The sequence below is a fragment of the Leuciscus leuciscus genome (assembly GCF_965113295.1).
Source record: "Leuciscus leuciscus genome assembly, chromosome: 2".
Classification (NCBI taxonomy): Eukaryota; Metazoa; Chordata; class Actinopteri; order Cypriniformes; family Leuciscidae; genus Leuciscus; species Leuciscus leuciscus.
This window is the reverse complement of record NC_138726.1, coordinates 35114399-35134213: the sequence shown is the minus strand read 5'-3', so window position 1 is coordinate 35134213 and position 19815 is coordinate 35114399. Positions and strand designations below refer to the sequence as shown.

At 38.5% G+C, this 19815-nt stretch overlaps 2 protein-coding genes across 6 annotated transcripts in view; one reads left to right on the top strand and one right to left on the bottom strand.

Annotated features, from left to right (window-relative positions):
• Positions 1-689: 689 nt before the first annotated feature.
• On the top strand, positions 690-5304 carry nudt19 (nudix (nucleoside diphosphate linked moiety X)-type motif 19). The gene is made up of 3 exons (XM_082148327.1): positions 690-1690; positions 2054-2261; positions 2377-5304. Exons 1-3 carry the CDS (start codon positions 926-928, stop codon positions 2604-2606), a joined length of 1203 nt encoding a protein of 400 aa, XP_082004453.1. The 5' UTR covers positions 690-925; the 3' UTR covers positions 2607-5304.
• The window catches only part of celf1 (cugbp, Elav-like family member 1), a 38988-nt gene continuing 22471 nt past the window's right edge, over positions 3299-19815 (bottom strand). For 2 of the 5 annotated variants that reach the window (XM_082148241.1, XM_082148237.1), the window contains 13 exons: positions 18543-18730; positions 18172-18254; positions 17886-17934; positions 17368-17502; positions 15411-15490; positions 14861-15022; positions 12573-12642; positions 12178-12348; positions 11484-11600; positions 10988-11176; positions 8729-8872; positions 8445-8616; positions 3299-5181 (listed from right to left, as the gene is read on the bottom strand). In XM_082148241.1, the coding sequence (XP_082004367.1) occupies positions 8489-8616; positions 8729-8872; positions 10988-11176; positions 11484-11600; positions 12178-12348; positions 12573-12642; positions 14861-15022; positions 15411-15490; positions 17368-17502; positions 17886-17934; positions 18172-18254; positions 18543-18720 (1506 nt within the window). In that variant the 5' untranslated portion in view covers positions 18721-18730 and the 3' untranslated portion in view covers positions 3299-5181; positions 8445-8488. The remainder of the gene's footprint in view (positions 5182-8444; positions 8617-8728; positions 8873-10987; positions 11177-11483; positions 11601-12177; positions 12349-12572; positions 12643-14860; positions 15023-15410; positions 15491-17367; positions 17503-17885; positions 17935-18171; positions 18255-18542; positions 18731-19815) is intronic. The other 3 variants (XM_082148239.1, XM_082148240.1, XM_082148238.1) reach the window with 3 other exon arrangements.

Genomic DNA, 19815 nt, shown 5'->3' with positions numbered 1-19815 from the left:
AAAGACTCGAGGTCCAGAGAGAAGGAAATGAAAAGTGGAATAAAGTCGTTATTTTTGTTTGTTTTTGCGCACAAAAGGTATTCTCGTCGCTTTATAAACTTAAGATTAAGCCATTGGAGTCACTTGGACTATATTAACGATGTCTTTAATACATTTTATGGGCCAGCAAGTTATAATGTCTTAGAAGCCTATGGAGGAGTGAGACAGCTCTCAGATTTAATCAAAAATATCTTAATTTGTGTTCCGAAGATGAACGAAAGTCTTACGGGGTTGGAACAACATGAGGGTGAGTAATTACTGACAGAATTTTCATTTTTGGGTGAACTAACCCTTTAAGTAGCCTATTATAATTGTAGTTACTAGTAAAAATCCCATTCATTTTCTCCACAGGTGAATTGATTTTTAACTATAGGCCTAACTTTTAAAGACAGACCTACTGTAAGCTATGAGGATGATTTTGTTGAGGCCTATTTTAATATGCACACATATTTTAACTCTTCACTGTTTGTTTTCAATTCAGTGGCTATTAAAGTTTTACATTAGGCCTACTCTGCAATCATTTTTAACTGCCAGACATGTTAAGTGGTAGGCTATACTGGTGCGCTTATAGGGATTGACATGGCATGCTATAACACAGTTGTTTGTGGCCATTGCACATGGATTTTATAGGTATTGTTGGACTTGGTAGCAATCATAAATCAATATATTCAATCGATTACAACTGTGTCTGAAGTATAATAGAAACGTCCTGATGTGAATGTGGCAAGGAAACGTAAGAGTTCTTCCCTTGCTGTAGATGGCGCTCAATCACCAAATACAAAATAAATATACTATTATTTTCTCTGAGCTGTCCTTCACGCGACCGATGTCGAAAGTTTCCGGATAAGATACCAGCGTAGCTGTGATCATGTAAACAGGGAGCAAGATGAACACGGCGCTGAAACACTGGAGAGAGGCGGCGACGGTGATCCTGGCGGCCGGGCTGAGACACACTCCGTGTGCGGACTCTCTTAAAGCAGGTCTGGGAAAAGTCAATGATGTAGCGCACAAATCTGCCTTCGACTATCAAGTGCTACTGCTGAAACGGAGTGGTCGCAGCGGGTTCATGCCCAATGCCTACGTGTTTCCTGGGGGGCTGGTGGATTCGTCTGACTTCTCATGCGAGTGGCAGGAGATCTTTAAAGCCTTTACGAAAGCGCCCAACTACGGCATCGGAGTTGTGAAGCAGCCGCCGGCGACCAGGCCACCCATTTTTGCCACTGACAGATCTCAGCTGGGATCCCCGATACCGGGAGATGTGGCTTTCAGGATCTGTGCGGTGAGAGAGACGTTTGAGGAGTCAGGTGTGCTCCTGGCGGTTCCCAAACACGAGGAAAGCGGGATTCGCGTGCACACAGATGATGCTAACAGTGACACCCAGCCAACACTGACCCGATCGAGCGGACTGTGGAATAAAGACGTGCTGTCTAAGTGGAGATCTCTGGTTATTGGTAACCCGGCGAATTTTATCAAGATGTGCAGGGAGTTGCAGTGTCTGCCCAACATCTGGGCTCTGCATGAATGGGGAAACTGGCTGACACCCATAGGCGTGTACGGCAAACAGAGGCGCTACGACACGGCGTTTTACATCTGCTGCCTACACGAGATTCCATACACGCTTCACGACGAGAAGGAAATCGTTCATTTTAAGGTGCGTTTTGAATGGTATAACGTTAGTTACCTTGTACATTTAAAACTGTATTTGGCAGACACTTAGTGAGCGAGTATTTGATCAGTTCTTGCATTCGTGACTAATTTGAGTCCAGCTAGTTGAAAAGACTTTGCTCGTTAATGTCAATGTATTTCCTGGAGCGTCCACCCATGGCCTCATTAATATTCATAAGGCTATTAATACTCATTAAGCGCTCATTCGCCAGCAATGCTGCGCCCACTTTACGTCACGGAACGTAATTAATATTCATAAACCAGGCCATTCCCATATAGGTCATTCTGTCTCGCCCTGATGAGAACAACCGATTCTTGACTGTTGGGAAATAACTGCCTTGTCTCTCAGTGGTCCACTCCCTCAGAAGTGCTGCACAGCTACAAATCAAAGGAAATCTGGATAGCTCCACCTCAGTACTACGACCTTGGACGAATGTGCCATTTCCCAGCTCTCAGAGATCTCCATCGCTTTGCCTGGCAGAGGTCTTTGGAGGGATGTGAGCAGTGGCTGCCTATTTACCTGGTGTCACCTGACTGCTATGCAAGTCTTTTACCAGGTAATTGTCTCACAATAAATTCCTTCAGTTGTCTGCTAAATGTTGCTTCTTGATGAGTGACTAAGGAACTTACTTGCACAAAACTGAGCCTTGTTCCCCCTCGTCTGATACCTAGGGGACGATCTGTACCCAGAGAAAGTGGACACTTCTGGAAAGAGTGGTGGTGTGGTTAAACTTGAGAAAAGCCTTGAAGAGCTCCAGCAGGACAGTGCAAACATGCACCGCATTGTCGGTCAGGATCCATATTCAATATCTATCCATATGAACATCAGGCCCAAGTATAAGCACCTCCCTCCCCTCTGCGGTGAAGATGTGGGTGACACCTCCAAAAACAGTAAACTCTGACACCCATAGTGGCAGGACTGATGGACAAAGCCTAGATGTATAATTAGCTGATTTCTACATACTGATGTGTCCCTTGACCTATGCAATGTAGTTTGGTATATGATCCATTTAAGTTTTATGTCATAAAGAAAATACACAATGACTTCCTTGTTGACGTGATGACTGTTAATATATTTTTTAACTTCATCATAAACTCTTAAAGTGGATTGTTCTGGTTATTGTCTATATTGTAATACAACACAGTATCGGGCATATGATGCAAACAAATTCTGAACGTTCAATAGCTGTATTCAAGTTTGAATTGTCACATTTGTTCTTTATTGCAGATGAGATGGTAAAGCAGAACTGTTACTGAAGCATTGTATAGCGCTGTCAGCTTTGCCATGCGTTGAGTTTGCAGAATACAGGATTCTAAAAACAACTTGGAAAAAAAGTAGTGTACAAATAGTATAATTTGTCTGATTGGTCTATGGCTTGCATATAAATAACCAATTACAATGAATTTGACTAACAACTATTGCATATTTATTAAAAATATTGGCTAGAATTCTCACCCTAAATTTAAATGTGTAAGTACAATGAAAAGTGAATCAAGAAATATCAAATCATTTGACAAAAAAAAAAGCAAAGCATGATGTGCATTTCTAGCATTTTTAAATTGAGAAAAAACAAATGAATTCAGACAATGTGTGTGAATCTTTTCAAACAGTTTAATCATACATGAACTAAAGAAACTACCAGATGACTGTTTCGTAGGTGTCCACTTTTCTAGATTTCTGTAGAGACAGTAGCATAAAATCCTGAACCAACTTAATACAAACACACTTGTTTCAGACATTAATAAATTCTGCACTCTCTACACTTCCAATGAAAACCACACAACTTGAATGACAAAAAAAAAAAAAAAAAACTTCCGTTAAAGGCTGTTTTGTGGAGTCGATTTTTTTGTTTGTGGTTTTGGTTATTTTGTACAGGTTGATGTTTGGTCATGGTGTTACAGTCTACATGCTTCTACTTACTGGGACTTACATTGTGAAACAACTTATGAAGTAGAAAAGGCAAAATCTGTACAAATCTTAAATGTTAAATACAATCACTCTGTACCAGTAATGACAAACATCCCACAGGAAATTTTCTCAGAATACATATAAACTCACAAAACAGCAGCTTAAAATCTAAATAGAAAACAACCACCTCAACCCCCCAATTAGATAAATCTGTCACAATACATCTTTAAAAAAAAAAAAAAAGAAAGAAAAGAAAAAAGTAGCTCTTCATCCATGTAGACATGTTGGACATTAGAGAGTTGCCCCCAAACTAAAGGTTTAGGGGGCAAAGCTGAAGTTGAGCTCTACCAATCAGTCCAGAACTTCACAACTTGTACAGATGCCAGAATGGGGGAAAAAATGCCTGCAAGCTGAGTGTAAAACAGACCCACTGTATGGTTATAAAAAAATTGTCAATAACTGAACAACATTTTAAGAAGAGCATATGTTTTTGCTGTTGTAGGCACAATCATTTATATCTAAGGGCTCATTTGATAACCACTTCAGTTTTTGTAACAAGAATGCATTTAAAACTCACTTTAACCCATTACCTAAACACACATTGTTTTTTGTATTGTTAAACCATCAAAATGAGTACGTGTCATTGTAGCAGGAGCCATAAACATGATGTGAAACATACTGCAAATGTAACCAACAGCAACATGCAAAACTTTTGGCACCACTTTATTCATCTTGACTTTTTGAAACAGAACTAGATCACATTTTGCTGAGGATTTCAGTGCACTTACAAAATAACATGCATGCTTAATATTTACCTTTGACAAGAAATTCAACTCTGCTCATTCTATGCATTATTTCAGCTAATCCTGATTTTCACACAATAAGGAAATGAAAAACATGTGCCTATGTTGGCTCGACACACAAAGAAGAAAAAAGGCAATTCAAGTGTCTATTGTAATGTCACTCTGTTAATAAAAACTCCCAAAATTACATCATGCCAACTAACCTAACACAAAATTACAAAGTTTATCCTCGATTTCAGCAAAATGTGACGAAAACATCCTCTAAAAGTTTTAGAACTAACAAGTGAGAGAAAGGGAAACACACCCACACTTGAACACACAAAAGTGATTCTATAAACTGAATGGCTGCTTTGAGAAAACAAAAACAAAAAAACAATTAGAAGCGCTAGGAAGACTGCTTAAAACAATAAAAACCAAAAAAATCGGAGAAATTAAACAAATGAAAATTAAAAGCTTCTGCAAAAATCTAGTGGTTATGTTTGTACGTTCTAGAAAAATAGACTCTTTGCTCAACAATTTTCATGAAACTTTTTACACTTTTAGCAGTCTTTCTAACGCTCCCTATTGGCAGCACAAATGACAGAAATGAACATCACACAAAGAAACAAACAAAATAAGTAATCAATAAGCGTCAAAAGTTAACAAAAAAGGTCAAGTGTGAAATTTCAAGCGTCAGAGAAGCGAAGAGGACAACGGACTGGACGATGAACTTTTGACGTCACATCGACATGCTAGGCAAACGATGACAAACGGGCACGAAGAAATCTAGAACAAAAAAAAACAAAAACGAATAACAAACCTAGGTTAAAGCACAACGGAAAAAGGAGAGGGGATGAAAAAGAAAATCATGAATGATTATTTTTACATGGGGAGGGGGGGGGGGGGGGGTTCAAAGATGCACATGATCTAAACACAAAACATTGAATGCAACACAGGAAACGATGAAGAAAAGTGGGAAGAAAGAGGGAGAAGTAAGCACCATGCCAATAGTGAACAAAGGGAATAACATTAAACACAACCTGCCTACTACAACTACGACAACTCAACACTGTCCTTGACAGCAACATTTGAACTCAAATGAAAATGTTCAACTTCTCACAACCACATTTTGATTTTAGACCAAGGGAGAGAGTAAGAGAGAGAGAAACAAAAAGAAAAATTGTGCTTCAATGTTTCAGCTCTTTCAGTGAAAGTCTTTTTATTTTGTGCTTCAACTTTGAATTGTGTGGGACTGTGGAATAATGCATATTTGGAGCTGCTCATATTGGTTCTTATTCACAAAACACCTGCCATGGGTAACACAAATGGATACAGTTTAGCTACATTGAACTCCGTGAAGGACAACAACATGATGGGACACAGAGCGAGTAACAGAGTATCATCATTAAACGTGTACAGAAATTTAAGACTTGATGTGTTTGGCACATAAGTGGAACTACTCTGCACTTGTGAGATGTTTTAAGGTGCACAAATCTGCAGACCTTCACACAAACGCCAGTCAATCTGCTCTGGATAAAAAGCAACAAAACTATGAAAAGATTCTGTCTAACAAACAAAAATCCCTGCCTAGAACAAGTTCACAAGAATCTTTGGATTGTTCAAAATGGTGATTCGTGGTGCAACTCGGACATGTCCGAGGCCTTCACATTTTTCTTCCACTAAATGGTTTTTGTAATGCATGTGTTTATTTGAACAGAGGCACAGACCAGGGACTGGGGATTCCCTGCACTAGCATCTAAACTTCAAGAGGGGCTTCACACCTGGGTTCAGTCTAAAGCGTCTCTAACGTATGAAACTAACTTAAAGGCATACAGACCGGCATATCTGTACAAGTCGCAAGAGTGGCACACGTTTCCTCACCTGGATTGTTGGAAGTGTGTCCGTACTTGATGAAAATAGAAAGATTGTGAGGTTAACAAGAATTGGCTTATTTGCAATTAATCAGTGAAAATAAAAAAGCACCATTAATAAATACAAGCGTTTCAAACAGTGATGACAATAGTGAGGTAAATGTCAAACAACAACAATAAAAAAAAAAAATTTATTAAAAAAAAGAAAGTCTAAAACACTAATTTCACTTATTTTTTACTAATTGCGACTCAGGGCTCAAGTTATGCTGTGAGGAAATAAACGAATGACTTCTGATAAAAGCACATTTCAGCATTGTCACTGCACATGTAAATGTACTTAGTTTAGAGATATTAAGTAAGAACTTTAGACTGAACCGTGGATCTGCTTCAGACTTAAAAAAAGCTCTTGGTACAATTTTTTTTGACTAAACAGATGACACTAAATCTAGTGAAAAGGGCCACACATCAGTTGTTTTAACAATCGGTGAATGTATCCACAAAACTTCACAAGGATTCTACAAAAACACTGTTGAATCTTTTGAGTGATTTTTTTAAACAACCGTTTTAATTCAGAGAAATTATTTAGGCAATATTATAAAACCTCTATAAAAATAGAAAAGGCATAATAGTTAATTAATATACACTATCTGGATAATGATTTCTTCTCAATTTCCATAAAAACAATCTTCTTACCTCACGACCCTGCAGGACTCAGATTGGCATTAACATTTGATTACGTTTTGAACACTAATTTACTGCCATGGTCAACTAAAGTGAGCTGCATGGAGTAACTCAAATACACGATCACAAGGTCAACTGTGAGTCTGAGGAGTCTCGATATACCAGGGTACAACAGACCACCTGCAAACACTGAGAATAAAATACTTATTGAAATTGACTTAATTCATACGGACAATTAAGTGGCCGTGAATTCAGAAATTGTAAACTTCCTTCCTTCTTTATGTTCTTGGCAACATTATCTCTCACTCTTTTCCAGAATGCAAATATTGCTAAAAGCTTCAAGACCAACCTCTTGAATTGAGGCTTAGGATAATGTATCAAATGACCATCAAAATAAAAGTCATGTTGTGGATTGTGTACAAATGCCATTTTAAAACCATATGTGCTACCATTGTGATTCTTCAGCAACTTCCAAAGAATAAAAAAAAAACATTTTTGTTTGAGGCTTTTAAGAAAGGATTCATGAACTGAAATGAAGCACTCCATCACTTATTTCATCATGTACCAGGTGAGTAGAATAATGGGCAAATAGTTTTGGTCTGACAGAATGGTGAGAATGTCCTGAGAGTAAGTGTAGCATCTCCAGCAAACTAGCAATACTGAAATATTAACCACCATCTATGAACCAGCATGTGATATAATACCCTTGCTTAGTGTTTGTTTGTCTTTTTAGAATGTAAAAATATTAATGTGAATTAAAAACAAGCAAAAAGCATCATCATTACTGTTGTTAGCTGAGCCCTCCAACAGAATACATAAAACAGACTTTGAAGCAATGTTACATCACCCTCATTGTGAAGACACAGATACATTAAAAAAATAAATAAATAAATTAGTGAAATAAATAAATGAATTAAATAAAAAGGCATCCATGAAAACGGAGTCTAGTGAAGTGCAGCCTGACCTTCCAGATGCTCAATACAATATTCAGGTGACTGATTGATTATCTTTTGCACCGATGCAGCAAGCCTCCTTCATTTTCAAGAAAGGCAGCATTGTAGGAGGCATCAGCATTACACTGTCCGAATGTACTACAAGAGTCTAGTGTAAACACAGGAGAACATCTACAGGGGCCAGACCGTGATGATCAAAAGTCTAAGGGACTGAAAGCAGTCACACAGGCTGGCTTTCATTGTGCAACATCCTTTGACGCAAGATTTAGATTTATACACAGCAAACTTGTAATATGGCACCAAAAAAATAATAAGACTTAAGGGAAAACAAAAGATCAACAAAACAATTAGATATATAAATGTGAAAGAAAAAAAAATTCTCCTTGAAACAAATTCATAATGCTAACAATTTGCATGTTGTCTTTGTTTTTAAGGTTAAGAGAGAAGATATGTAGGAAAGGCCAGAGAAGTAAAAGGATTAGGAAAGGCAGGTGTTAAGGGTGGGTGGGGTCATTATAACTTTCCAACGTCACACTCCACTTACCAGAAAAACATTTTCAAAACAAGTCCATTTGAGAGTAAAAGCACTCAGTATGGCTTGCTGTCATTTTTGGATCGTTTAAGTTGCACCTTCAGCCGCTTCATTCCAATCTGAAAACCGTTCATTGACTGAATGGCCGCCTGGGACGAAACTGGATTGTCGTAACTTACAAAGCCTTAAGAAGAAAAAAAAGGACAGAAAAAAGAACAGAACCGGACTATAGTTACCCACGGCTTGTTTCTGATGTCTTAATTCAAAAATTAAGACAAAACAAGCACTCGACTCACCAAAACACTTGCTAAGGTTGGTCTGTTTGTCAATGAAGACCTTGGCAGAGATAACATTACCGAAAGGCATAAACATCTGCAGCAAATCCTGATCACCAAACTCCTGTGGCAGATGGTAGATGAACAAGTTTGCTCCTTCAGGGCCTTTAGAAAAACAGAAGAGAAACAAAGATAACTTTTGACTGCCTAGCAACCTTTTTATTTTCAATTTAGGTTTATCATTTATTCTCCTTGCCTAGTTAAAAGAATATTCTGTGTTAAATACAACTCAAGCATGCTGCAGATTAGCACAAATAGAGACCCAAGTTGATACAACTATCATACTCTAGGGTTTGCATTTTGTTATAGCATTTTAATTCAATTCAGTAAAGCAGTTGCGCAAATTGCTCTTTTGATGTGGGAATACATTTCTAGGTGAATGAAGGTCTGCTTATGTGTTACTGCCATAATTACTAGTAACCACTTTTTCCAGAACGAGGCCAATACCTTAATTTTTGGTATACCTGTATTTTCACTGCATTTGTCATTTTTAAATATACAAGGTTTAATTTGTTTAGCAAATATTTATTACCTTTAATTATTTTCATGCTTATTTATGATTGTTAAAATGTATTGTACAAGCCTCTGTTACTTTCATTGTTATTTATATTGCTCTATCCTATTTTATCTTTCATTTAACAGCACAGCACATATTTAGAGCTGCTTTAGCAGTGAAATATCACAATTCACTATTACAATTTTGATAGTACAGCAAAAAACTACTAGCCTAACTAATTTAAATTTAAAACATTATTAAAGACAGATAAACAGACAGAACTAAAATAAGAACAAATAACTCAATTACAAATAGCACAAATAAATAACAGACCAAAGATACAAATTAAATAGTGCTTTTCAGGTATTTTTAACAGTAGTTTTCAGGTACAGAATTTGAATAAAGTAATCAAATGTAAAATAGCACTGCACAGTCTTCACTGTATACATTTAATATCGATAAATCTATATTAAAGTCACAAAAGTCATTCAGTCAAGAGCAGTGAATGATTTCTTTGCTGTTTGATTAACATTAAAAACACAGCAGCAGGTTTATTAGGCTGCTGTCCCTTTAAAGGCCAGGACACACCAAGCCGCCGGTCGGCCGCCGGGCCGTTTTTGAGCGTCGGTTGGCTTAGTTTTTTGGTGTGCTCCGCACCATTGGCTCTAGTCGGATGCCGTTGGGTTTTTTGGGCCAATTCAGCATGTTGATCATCAGTGAGAGAGAACTCTGATTGGCTGTTTAAATTGTCATATTACCCAGATATTCGAATGCACAAAAATTTTCATAATAACATGAGCGGAGTGGAATAAACAAAGTGATCAGTGCCAGTAATATTCAAAATAGAAAGCAAGTGCTGCTTGGTTACGGTTTGTATATCTGCAGTCCTAGTTTCAGTATCCCTTTTTGAATGACGAAAATAAGACTATTGATACCTACTGATATAGACCGTTGTTTCCTTACACATAAAAATCTGGCCTTGCTAAACGAACAGCATGTGAAATCTGGAAAGAGGGCTTTCAGGACGAATATTGTCATTTACATTTTTTAGGAATATCCAACAGTCTTTACTTAACAAAATGGTTTATTAATCTTAAATGAGTAATCTTCTTAGGTCTAATATACACTACTATTCAAAAGTCTAGTGTCAGTATTATTTATACACGTTTATTTAGCAATTAATCAGCATTAAATTAAACAAATGTGACAAATCTTTTGTAAAATTATAGATCTGTATTTACTATTTCAAATAAATGCATTTGAACTTTCAACAAAGAATACTGAAAAAAAAATTATCCAGGTTTCCAAAACTACAGAAACTGTTAGTTTTCAACATTTATAATAATTGGTCATATAAAATACAAGCATAAAAAAGCATGCCACAGATGATTCCGATAGGCTTGAAGTTGTATTTAACCCAGAATGCTTCTTGAATTCATTGGCAGAGTTGCTGGCATGGATCTCCACATACTTTTAAACAAACCAAAATGTAGAAAATGGACATTGTGGAGAGTGATTATGATGTCTTACCCGCACTCTGATTGGGACTTGCTGTTGCAGCATATTTAAAACAAGAATGAATCCTTAAGATGGTGATCACAAAAGCCACATCAACACACACACACACACACACACACACACACACACAGTTTCTCTTGTACAGAGGCTTTCACTCTCCCAACCCAAACAGCTGTTTAAAGCTAATCAGACCTCCATGTACTCACCTTCCTTCTGGCTGCCAGCGGCACTAACGTTCTGCTGGGACAGTAAACTCTGACTATAGAGGCTAGGCAGTGCGGCAGCGGCATACTGCTGGATTCCGGAATAGGCTGCCTGAGTCAGAGCCTCCATAGTGCTCCCCGAGCCGTTAGAGAGACCTCCACTGCCCAGACCACCATTCAGAGCAGCCATGCCTGCGCACACAGAAACACAGCTCAGCTTTCAGACACACAAAAACTACTGAGCTACAGAGAAACTGCATTCAAAGAAGGAGATACAGCAGAAACAGAAACGAGACAAAGAAAATACAAATGCATCCTTATGGTGTTCCAGACAATAGTAAAATAATTCAACGTGTAGAAGTAACTTTATGTGCTCCTTTTTTGTTGATGTGACCATATCACCTGAGATGCATTTTAATAACATGGACAAACCGGATATTTAGCAACACCACCTGAACTTATACAAAAGCAAAAACTGTGAACGTTTCTTCTTTCTTACTTGCTAGGGAGCTCATGTTGAGACCTGCTCCAGCGCCCGCAGCAAGAGACTGAAGAGCACCTAAAGACGCCATGGGGTTCACCGAATTACTAGTACTGGAGGTGGGAGAGGAACCCGCTGTGAGGAGGAGAGAAAACAAGAACCAGGTCTGACACATTACTAATCCATCAGACATATTGCCAATTCACATTTCACATGCTCTCACTGCACAGACATGTAAAGCAAATGAGACTGAGAAGAAACAGCAGACGGTAATGAGAGAAGTCATGTATTTCAGAGTGCAAAAAGTGAATAAGTCAAATAAAGACAGCACTTTAAAGCAAATGATGGGAATTATTAAGAGTCAAGGTGGGCAGACTGATGCATGAACAGCAAGATATGTTTTAAACACATTACACAGTTGTTTTTGTTTGGATAAATTGCTAACACTTTAGGTTCAATTTGTCAACATTAGCTGTCATTACCAATGAACAATTTTTAACCAAGATTAGTAAATGCAGTAAATGTACGTTTTTTACATATGCAAATAACATCAGGCATAAACAAATTTTACTTAAAATTCAAAGCTCCAATGTTTTGAACTTAGTAAAGTGAAATTTGCTATTGGACAGAAATATTCCACAGAGCAATTCTATTTCACAGACTGATAAGAAGCAAAGTTAAGAACAGGAGGAGATTAAAAAGCGGGACCAACCCTTGTAGGCGTCCCAGGCAGATTGAGCGGGCTGTCCGGAGGGCATACCTGAGCTGGTGAGGACACTGAGAGGGGAGCTGGAGGTGGTCAGAGCACTGCTACCTGTGGGTGTAGCCTGTGTAGCACTCGCTGCTGCTGCTAATGCAGCCAGATTCTGCATGGCATTCAGACCTGCCGCAGATCACAGACCATCCAGAATATCAAGAACTATACAACACCACACACTTGCTTCTCTCCATCATTCGCATGCACAACCTCCTTTCATCATCCTAAAGCTAATAGGCAGTCAGAACCAATGATTTTATGGGTTTCCAATGCACATGAGAAAGTGGCTAACTAACAGCCACTATCATTTTTAGCGGGTCTGAGTGGAGCGAAGCACTTCAGACTCTCACCTGACATTGGATGGAGATTGTTGAGCGCATTTCCAGAGGACGCAGACTGCTGTAGAAGCTGCAAATAAAGCTAGACATTACATCAAAACAGAGAACAGAGAGAGTCAGGACTGCATCCAGGACTGTGATGGAGAGGAGAGGAGAGGAGAGGAGAGGAGAGGAGAGGAGAGGAGAGGAGAGGAGAGGAGAGGAGAGGAGAGGAGAGGAGAGGAGAGGAGAGGAGAGGAGAGGAGAGGAGAGGAGAGGAGAGGAGAGGAGAGGAGAGGAGAGGAGAGGAGAGGAGAGGAGAGGAGAGGAGAGGAGATAAATCAGGCAAACAAGGCAAAATAAAGACAAAAAGGAGCACATGTGAACAAGACAGAAACAAAGAAGAGGGAAATGTGGACATTCAAGGGCGATCAGAAATTATAATAGGACTGAAAAGGATTAGAAAGGGAAAAGATGAAGATAGAAGAAGTTTTCACAGCACACCCATGGAGCAGCACTAACACATTCAAACAGGGCTACACATCTATGCCGGCCCATGTGAGGAAACAACCAATTAAACAGTAAATTTAGGAGTAACCAATCATAGACAATCAGGATTTTGAGAAGCCAAATATTAAATGCATTTAAATAACGGTCAAACACAGACCTGTAGCCCATGTGCTCAAACACAGCAGAAAAACACAGCAACCTTTTTTTAAAGCAAATCTGATAACAAGGCTCTCACGGAATCTAATCTAATCACTACAGTTTAGGGCTGCGCGATTAATTGCAATGAAACCGCACGCGATTAGACAAAGTCTGCGATTATTTTATGCGAGCTGATCGGTAGTAAATGCTGCTTCATCTGAACACCAGAGGGCGCTCTCACGCAGACACGCCAAATATGCCCCGCCGCAGAAGTATGATAACACATCATACTATCTGTAGCTGAATAAATAGAGGATTGAAACGCTTTGATTAAACATGACTAAAAAAAAACCACACAACTGCCTTATTCTATGTAAGAAGCCACATCTCACAGAAGGATGCTCAACTATCGTTACGAAGTGAGTTTGGAATAAAAGCATGTTATTAAATGTTGTCTTTTGTTGGAAAAGAGGTTCATAAATGCTTCTCATGTTTGGAAAGATGTTAGACATGCGTTGCTTTTTCAAATACACATTACAAGTGACTCAAACTCATAGTGCTTTCAGATGGAGCAGTGTTTACAGAGCCAAACATCAATGACAAACTGTGCGCAAAAAAACAAAACAAAACAAACGCAGCCTTTGTGATTTCATAATCGCGATAAGCCAAATCGGTTTAAGTGCGATTTCATGTAAATTGCAATTAATTGTGCATCCCTACTACAGATGCAAACAATAATGCATTATAGTTTTGATAAAGCAAATTACATTTTGAATGGAGCTAGGGGTGTCGCAATATATCAGCATTGATAAGTGATACTTAAAGGTATAGCGGAGGATTTTTTACTTCCGGGTGGATCACCTATACTATTGGTCCTCCTAATTGTCAATCATTCTGGTGAATCAATCAAACTTATTCAAAAAGTGGAGAGGGCGGGTCTTATCTAAAATTCGGAAAGATCCTCCACTATACCTTTAAGAAAAATCTTGATATGTTAATACCACACCAATGATAATCCAGCAATCTGCTTGACACTCCAACATAGGAGGTGGCAGTATTGCACCATAATGCTTGTTTCTACTATGACGGTGCAGAGTGTAGCTACTACTGCCTCACAAAATCATCTGAAAGGAGATGACAGACGAAAGAGAGATGTTCTATCTGCACCAGAAAAAAGTGAGTTCTTTAGTGTGGGAGTTTTTTTTTAGATTCAGTAAAAATAAAATAAAAACATGTGATGTTAGACACCCCAATCAGCAAGAAGTGCTTATCAACAGTAAGTGCTTTTTGTATAGTTATGGTTACAAACTCTCTCTTGTCTACCTACCCACATATTTTAAGTGATTCTTTTTTCCAAACAAATTAAAACAAAACAAGCAAAGTTAAATATGACTGACAGTTTTTTTGTTTTTAATTTCTAATTTCTATAGATATTGTGATTATAATGTTACTGTGAAGTATTTTGGCTATGCTAATCATTTAGTGAAATTCTGATATTGTGACAGCCCTAGATGGAGCAAAGACCAGCTCTCATGTACTAAATATGAATGTTTGCATTGTGTACGGCACGTGCTTTGTGTAGTTTATGCAGTGCAGTTTGCATGTTTTAAACAGTGGCGGGGTTTCTACGTGCATAGACCTCAGATGCAACGGGATCTGTCCTGTGTACTCACTGCAAGGTACTGTGGCCCCAGTGAGTTCAGTCCTGTAAGGTTTCCCCACATGGAGGCAGCGTTGAGCTGCTGCATCTGTTGCTGCAACTGCTGGGTGATGCGTTTCTGTTCCTTATCCTTCTGTGTGTCTGCAAACTTCACCACAATGGGAGAGGAGCAGCCCTAAGGGACACAACAGAAATCAAAATATAGCATAGCAAATACAGCATAGAATATAATTTAGAAACATATAAAAAGGGAAAGCAACCAAGTTGTCACAGATATGTTTATACTCTTATATGTTACAGCAGCGTCTCAGCCTTTCATAATACACTACTGTGCAAATATTTTGGGACAGTATGATTTTTTTCTTCTGGAAGAGAGAAATTAATACTTTTGATCAATTTGCATCCTTGCTGAATAAAAGACATTTACAAACTAACTGTTTCAAATAAATGCTGTTCTTTTAAATGTTCTATTCATAGAATCCTGAAAAAAGAAAAGATAAAGATATAGATATATCTTTATACTATGCATTGGGGCATAGGCATTTGAGTGTATGTGCGTTTACCTCCATGGTCTGTGACTGGTGCATGGATTTGATGGCAGACTGGGCCATCTGTCTCGCTGTGAATGTGACGAAGGCACAGCCTGTGAACAGAGTTGACAAGTAAGAGAGTAGATCACAAAAGGACACCAACTTCTGTGTTTAAACCAAAAACCTAAATCCATAAACTAGAAGTACTCATGAAACAATCAGGCAGAAACACAACCTCATCAAAAATGGGCCCGATTTAGGCCCAGTCTCTTTGGAAAACGGTTCGAGGGCTGCTGAGTCAAAATGGGTTGTGCCCATTACCAAGGCCGCATTAATGCAGAGGCTTACCTGGGCTGAAGCCCAGGGGCCTCCCAAGTTCAGGGGCCTCCCATGTTCAGGTTCATGATGAGCTGAAAAGGTCATACTGTTTTGTAACTTGTCAGGTTTTCTGTCAATCACTCTTAATCGCACGTTACATGTCTGCTGATTGAGTGACCCACATGGCCCCATAAGCCCCGTTCACACAGCCAGCGATTTTGTCGCTGTATGTCTCTAGTCTCTATACTGTGAAGTCGCTTGTGGGCGTTGGTAGTGCTGTCACTCTAATGTTATTGGTAGACTGCTAGAACTGCAGCAGTGCTAAACTTGCATCATAAAACTCTGGAACTATAAATGTATGAATTAAACTCACTGAGACTGTCGATAGTTTCTTTTCCATGCATCATTTTATTATATCCATGTTTGTTACAGTCAAATCATATAAAACAGTGAATTCGCCCTCGAACTCTTCTGTCTTGCCTGCACTGCACTCGAGACGGTGACGGGAGCTGAGCTCCACTGAAAGGCTTCTTTCCTATTGGTTGTCGCTTGTAGTTGTTAAATAAAGTGTCTTGTGTTTATGCTCAAGTGGGCTCAGTGATATGTTAATAACAATATTATGGTGTTTTCTGGCTCAAAGAGGGAAAACTCACTGTTGTAGGTCTTGAAAGAAACTAATGCATTTTGTGATGTAGATTACCAAGATATTACACTTTTTTTTAAATGAGACTAAATCGAGGGGATGGGGGGCCTACAAAACCTCTCAGCCCCGGGGGCCTAACATTAGGTTAAGGCGGCTCTGCCTATTACTTATGCAGTTCCCATGGTGATGGATTGCAAGTTCACTCAAGCTAATTCTAAAATAAATAGCGTGGGCCTGAATGTGCATTATGTTCCCTTGGTTACACTTTGGTTAACTTAAAATCACAGTGATTCTCTACGCCACAGGTATATGACAGCTAGAAACTAGGAGGATAAGTGGACAAGAAAAAAATAATAATTTAATTATCAAAGCGACTGTACAAATACTCAATTTGTTGCACGCAGTTATGGTTATATAACCTCTAATATCAGTTGCCATGTTGAGTTCGGGATGAATGAAGCCATTTTCATCTGGGCCGACAGGAGCCAAATGAGTCTCATTTTTCTCTGATGGGTTGTGTCTGCAACTATTAGTTACGCAAACACTACCTCCTCAAAATAACTAAAATGAGAGAGTAACTGATGAAGATGTTTATTAGTGTGCTACCAGAGCACTGAAGGAAAGACTGCTGAAGTTAAAGGGATACTCCATCGAAAAATGAAAATTCTGTCATCATATACTCACCCTCATGTTGTTTCAAACCTGTATGAATTTCTTTCTTCTGCTGAACAGAAAGGAAGATATCTAGAAGAATGTCAGAAACCAGACAGTTTTAGATACCATTGACTTTCATAGTAGGAAAAAAATATACTATGGAAGTCAATGGTATCTAAAACTGTCTGGTTACTGACATTCTTCTAGATATCTTCCTTTCTGTTCAGCAGAAGAAAGAAATTCATACAGGTTTGAAACAACATGAGGGTGAGTATATGATGACAGAATTTTCATTTTTCGGTGTATAATGATGGGTGTATAATTTCCTTTGGCTGGTGATAGTGACAATATACATGCGCTTGATAGAGTTCTCACCGCGGCTCAGTCCGTCAGGGCCTCTCAGTATACGACACTCCTCAATTTGACCGTATGGAGAAAACATGAGCCTTATGTCATTCTCATTACACTTCTTTGAAATCATTCCAATAAACAGCTTTCTATCTTCTACCGCTGAAACACAAGAAAAGTGTGTTATGGCAACACTGCCTCTGCACAGCTGTTCAACAGTCTTTGTGAACATTTCCTCAAACAATACACTACCGTTCAAACATTTGGGGCCGGTAACTAAAGCTGCATTTATTTAATCAAAAATAGGGTAAAACAGTAATATTGTGAAATATTACTACAAATCAACAATTTTGGTAAAGCTGAATTTTCATTACTCATATGATCCTTCAGAAATCATTCTAATATAGTAATAACTCAAGAAAACTTATCAAATGTTGAAAAGTTGTTGCTGAATTTTTTTTGAGAAATCTTTTTTTCTGGATTCTTTGTCTGACCCTAAACTTTTGAACGGAGAGTAATTTTTGGAGTAAATTCAAGTCACCCACCATTGTTTTTTTCACTGTCTGCAGGCTTCATCTGTATGGGATGATGCATCTGTGCAGAGAAAAATAATAATAATCACATGACTTATCAATACTGACATTTCCCATCCCCCATGAGAAATCAGCTGTTTGAAAAGCTTTAATAAGTTTCTTTTGGTTGTACTAAAAAATACATGTGTAGATATGATGCATTTTTAAGAGCAATAAATATAAGGCGGCCATCTGAAGACACACATGAAGGATTAATGGATTATTGATACAATAAAATAAAAATAGATCCTTTTCTCACCCCTGGAAGAATCTTCATGTTGTGAAGGGCATTTTGTGCTTCTAACGCAGATTTACGGGTGTAATATGTGACAAAACAACAACCTGCAAATGCAATAAATGGTCTATGAACCAAGTCCAAGATGACAACATTTCCGCTGAGACCTATTTCTAGAACTGCGTTCCAAATCCTAGTGAGCAGCATTTTAAGGGATTGTTGGCACATTCCCAACATGAGGACTGTTCCAAAAAGTAGGCAACTTAATTGCTCTGCCACATAAGACAACCTGTTTATGCCAAGCTTTTTAAGCAGCACTGCATGTGTGTGTGCTATGTGCTCACTAGGATTTGGAACAGACCGTACAAGTCCGCAGTGTACTGACTGTCAAGTACCTTTACTCTGTGGGGGGTTCTGACTCCTGTCCCGAAGAACATTGATTTCATAAACTGCACCATAGGGCTCAAACAGCTCACGCAGCTGATCCTCTGACCACGTCCGGGGGACCTGACCCACAAACATCTTTATAGCATCAATGTCGGGCTGGTCTGGGTGGTCCAGAGACCCATTCATCTTCTTGGTTCTACAGAAAAGAAAAAAAACCTAAGTCTGTTTAACTAGTCTTAAGGACATGGCCCTCAATGTCTCCCTGACAGATGATGATACTCAAACATATTGCACATGGAAGGATGCACACAACAATCTCATATCGTGCCCACTGCCCAAGTATGAAAACCCCAAATTTACAACCAAGTCTTATTTACCAACAGCACACCAGTATTAGACTGATCGGTCAGGCTGATTAAACCAGTTGATTGTTTTTTTAGACCAAATCTTTGATTTGGCAGATAACAGTTTCCACTTGGTCAGCTTTGCTAATATATAATGCATTTGCTGTTCTCAGGTTGAGATGGCTAAATGGCTTGCAAAATAAGTACTTATTTCAACAGCTGTGTACATCTTATTTGCAATCACAAAATTGCTTTCTATAAATAAATACTTGAGTACTTTGTATTGCATTACATAATGATTGTCTATACCAGTAGATCTCAGAACCAGCATCAGCCAATGAAAAACCCAAATTGATTGACCACTAGTACAGATATGATCATTCAGATACAGTTTCTTCTAAATTCTGATTAGATTTCTTGTAAAACTGTAGCTGTGCGAATAAATTGTGAATGCTGCAGAGCAATTTAAACCGGTTCTCTTAAGAAAAAAAAAAACTTTACTTATGTTACTGCTGCTTTATGTTTTACTACTGATTAGCAATGCAAACTAGCAGAAAACATGGTACCTCAAGCATTCATGGCAGCATTATTAGCAAATTCTTCAGCCATTGCATGAAGCGCAAACAAGAGTAAAATACCTGCTCAAACAACATGTATGAAGCCTTAAACGGATCGTTCAGAGTAAAATTAACCTAGGGTCCTTTGCACCATGACCTTGAGCTCATGCTACTGATAACCCGGACGTCGAGGTCACTTCCGTGATTTTGGAAAAAAAAAAGTAAAAGTCCTGGCAGAAAGCGATGCACAAGGATGCAGTGTAACGACGCGCAGTTCCAGGAATGCACTAATATTTTGTTGGTAATACCAGTTTGCAACAATTATTAGTTAACACTAAGTTGTTAACACTTCGGAAACATTGGCTCGAGGTCATGGTGCA

Bases quoted from the DNA above. Each gene is read 5' to 3' on its own strand.
- nudt19 (XM_082148327.1), top strand. From the start codon at position 926: ATGAACACGGCGCTGAAACACTGGAGAGAGGCGGCGACGGTGATCCTG. The intron at 1,691-2,053 runs GTGCGTTTTGAA...CTTGTCTCTCAG, and splicing joins AGGAAATCGTTCATTTTAAG to TGGTCCACTCCCTCAGAAGT. The intron at 2,262-2,376 runs GTAATTGTCTCA...TCTGATACCTAG, and splicing joins CTATGCAAGTCTTTTACCAG to GGGACGATCTGTACCCAGAG.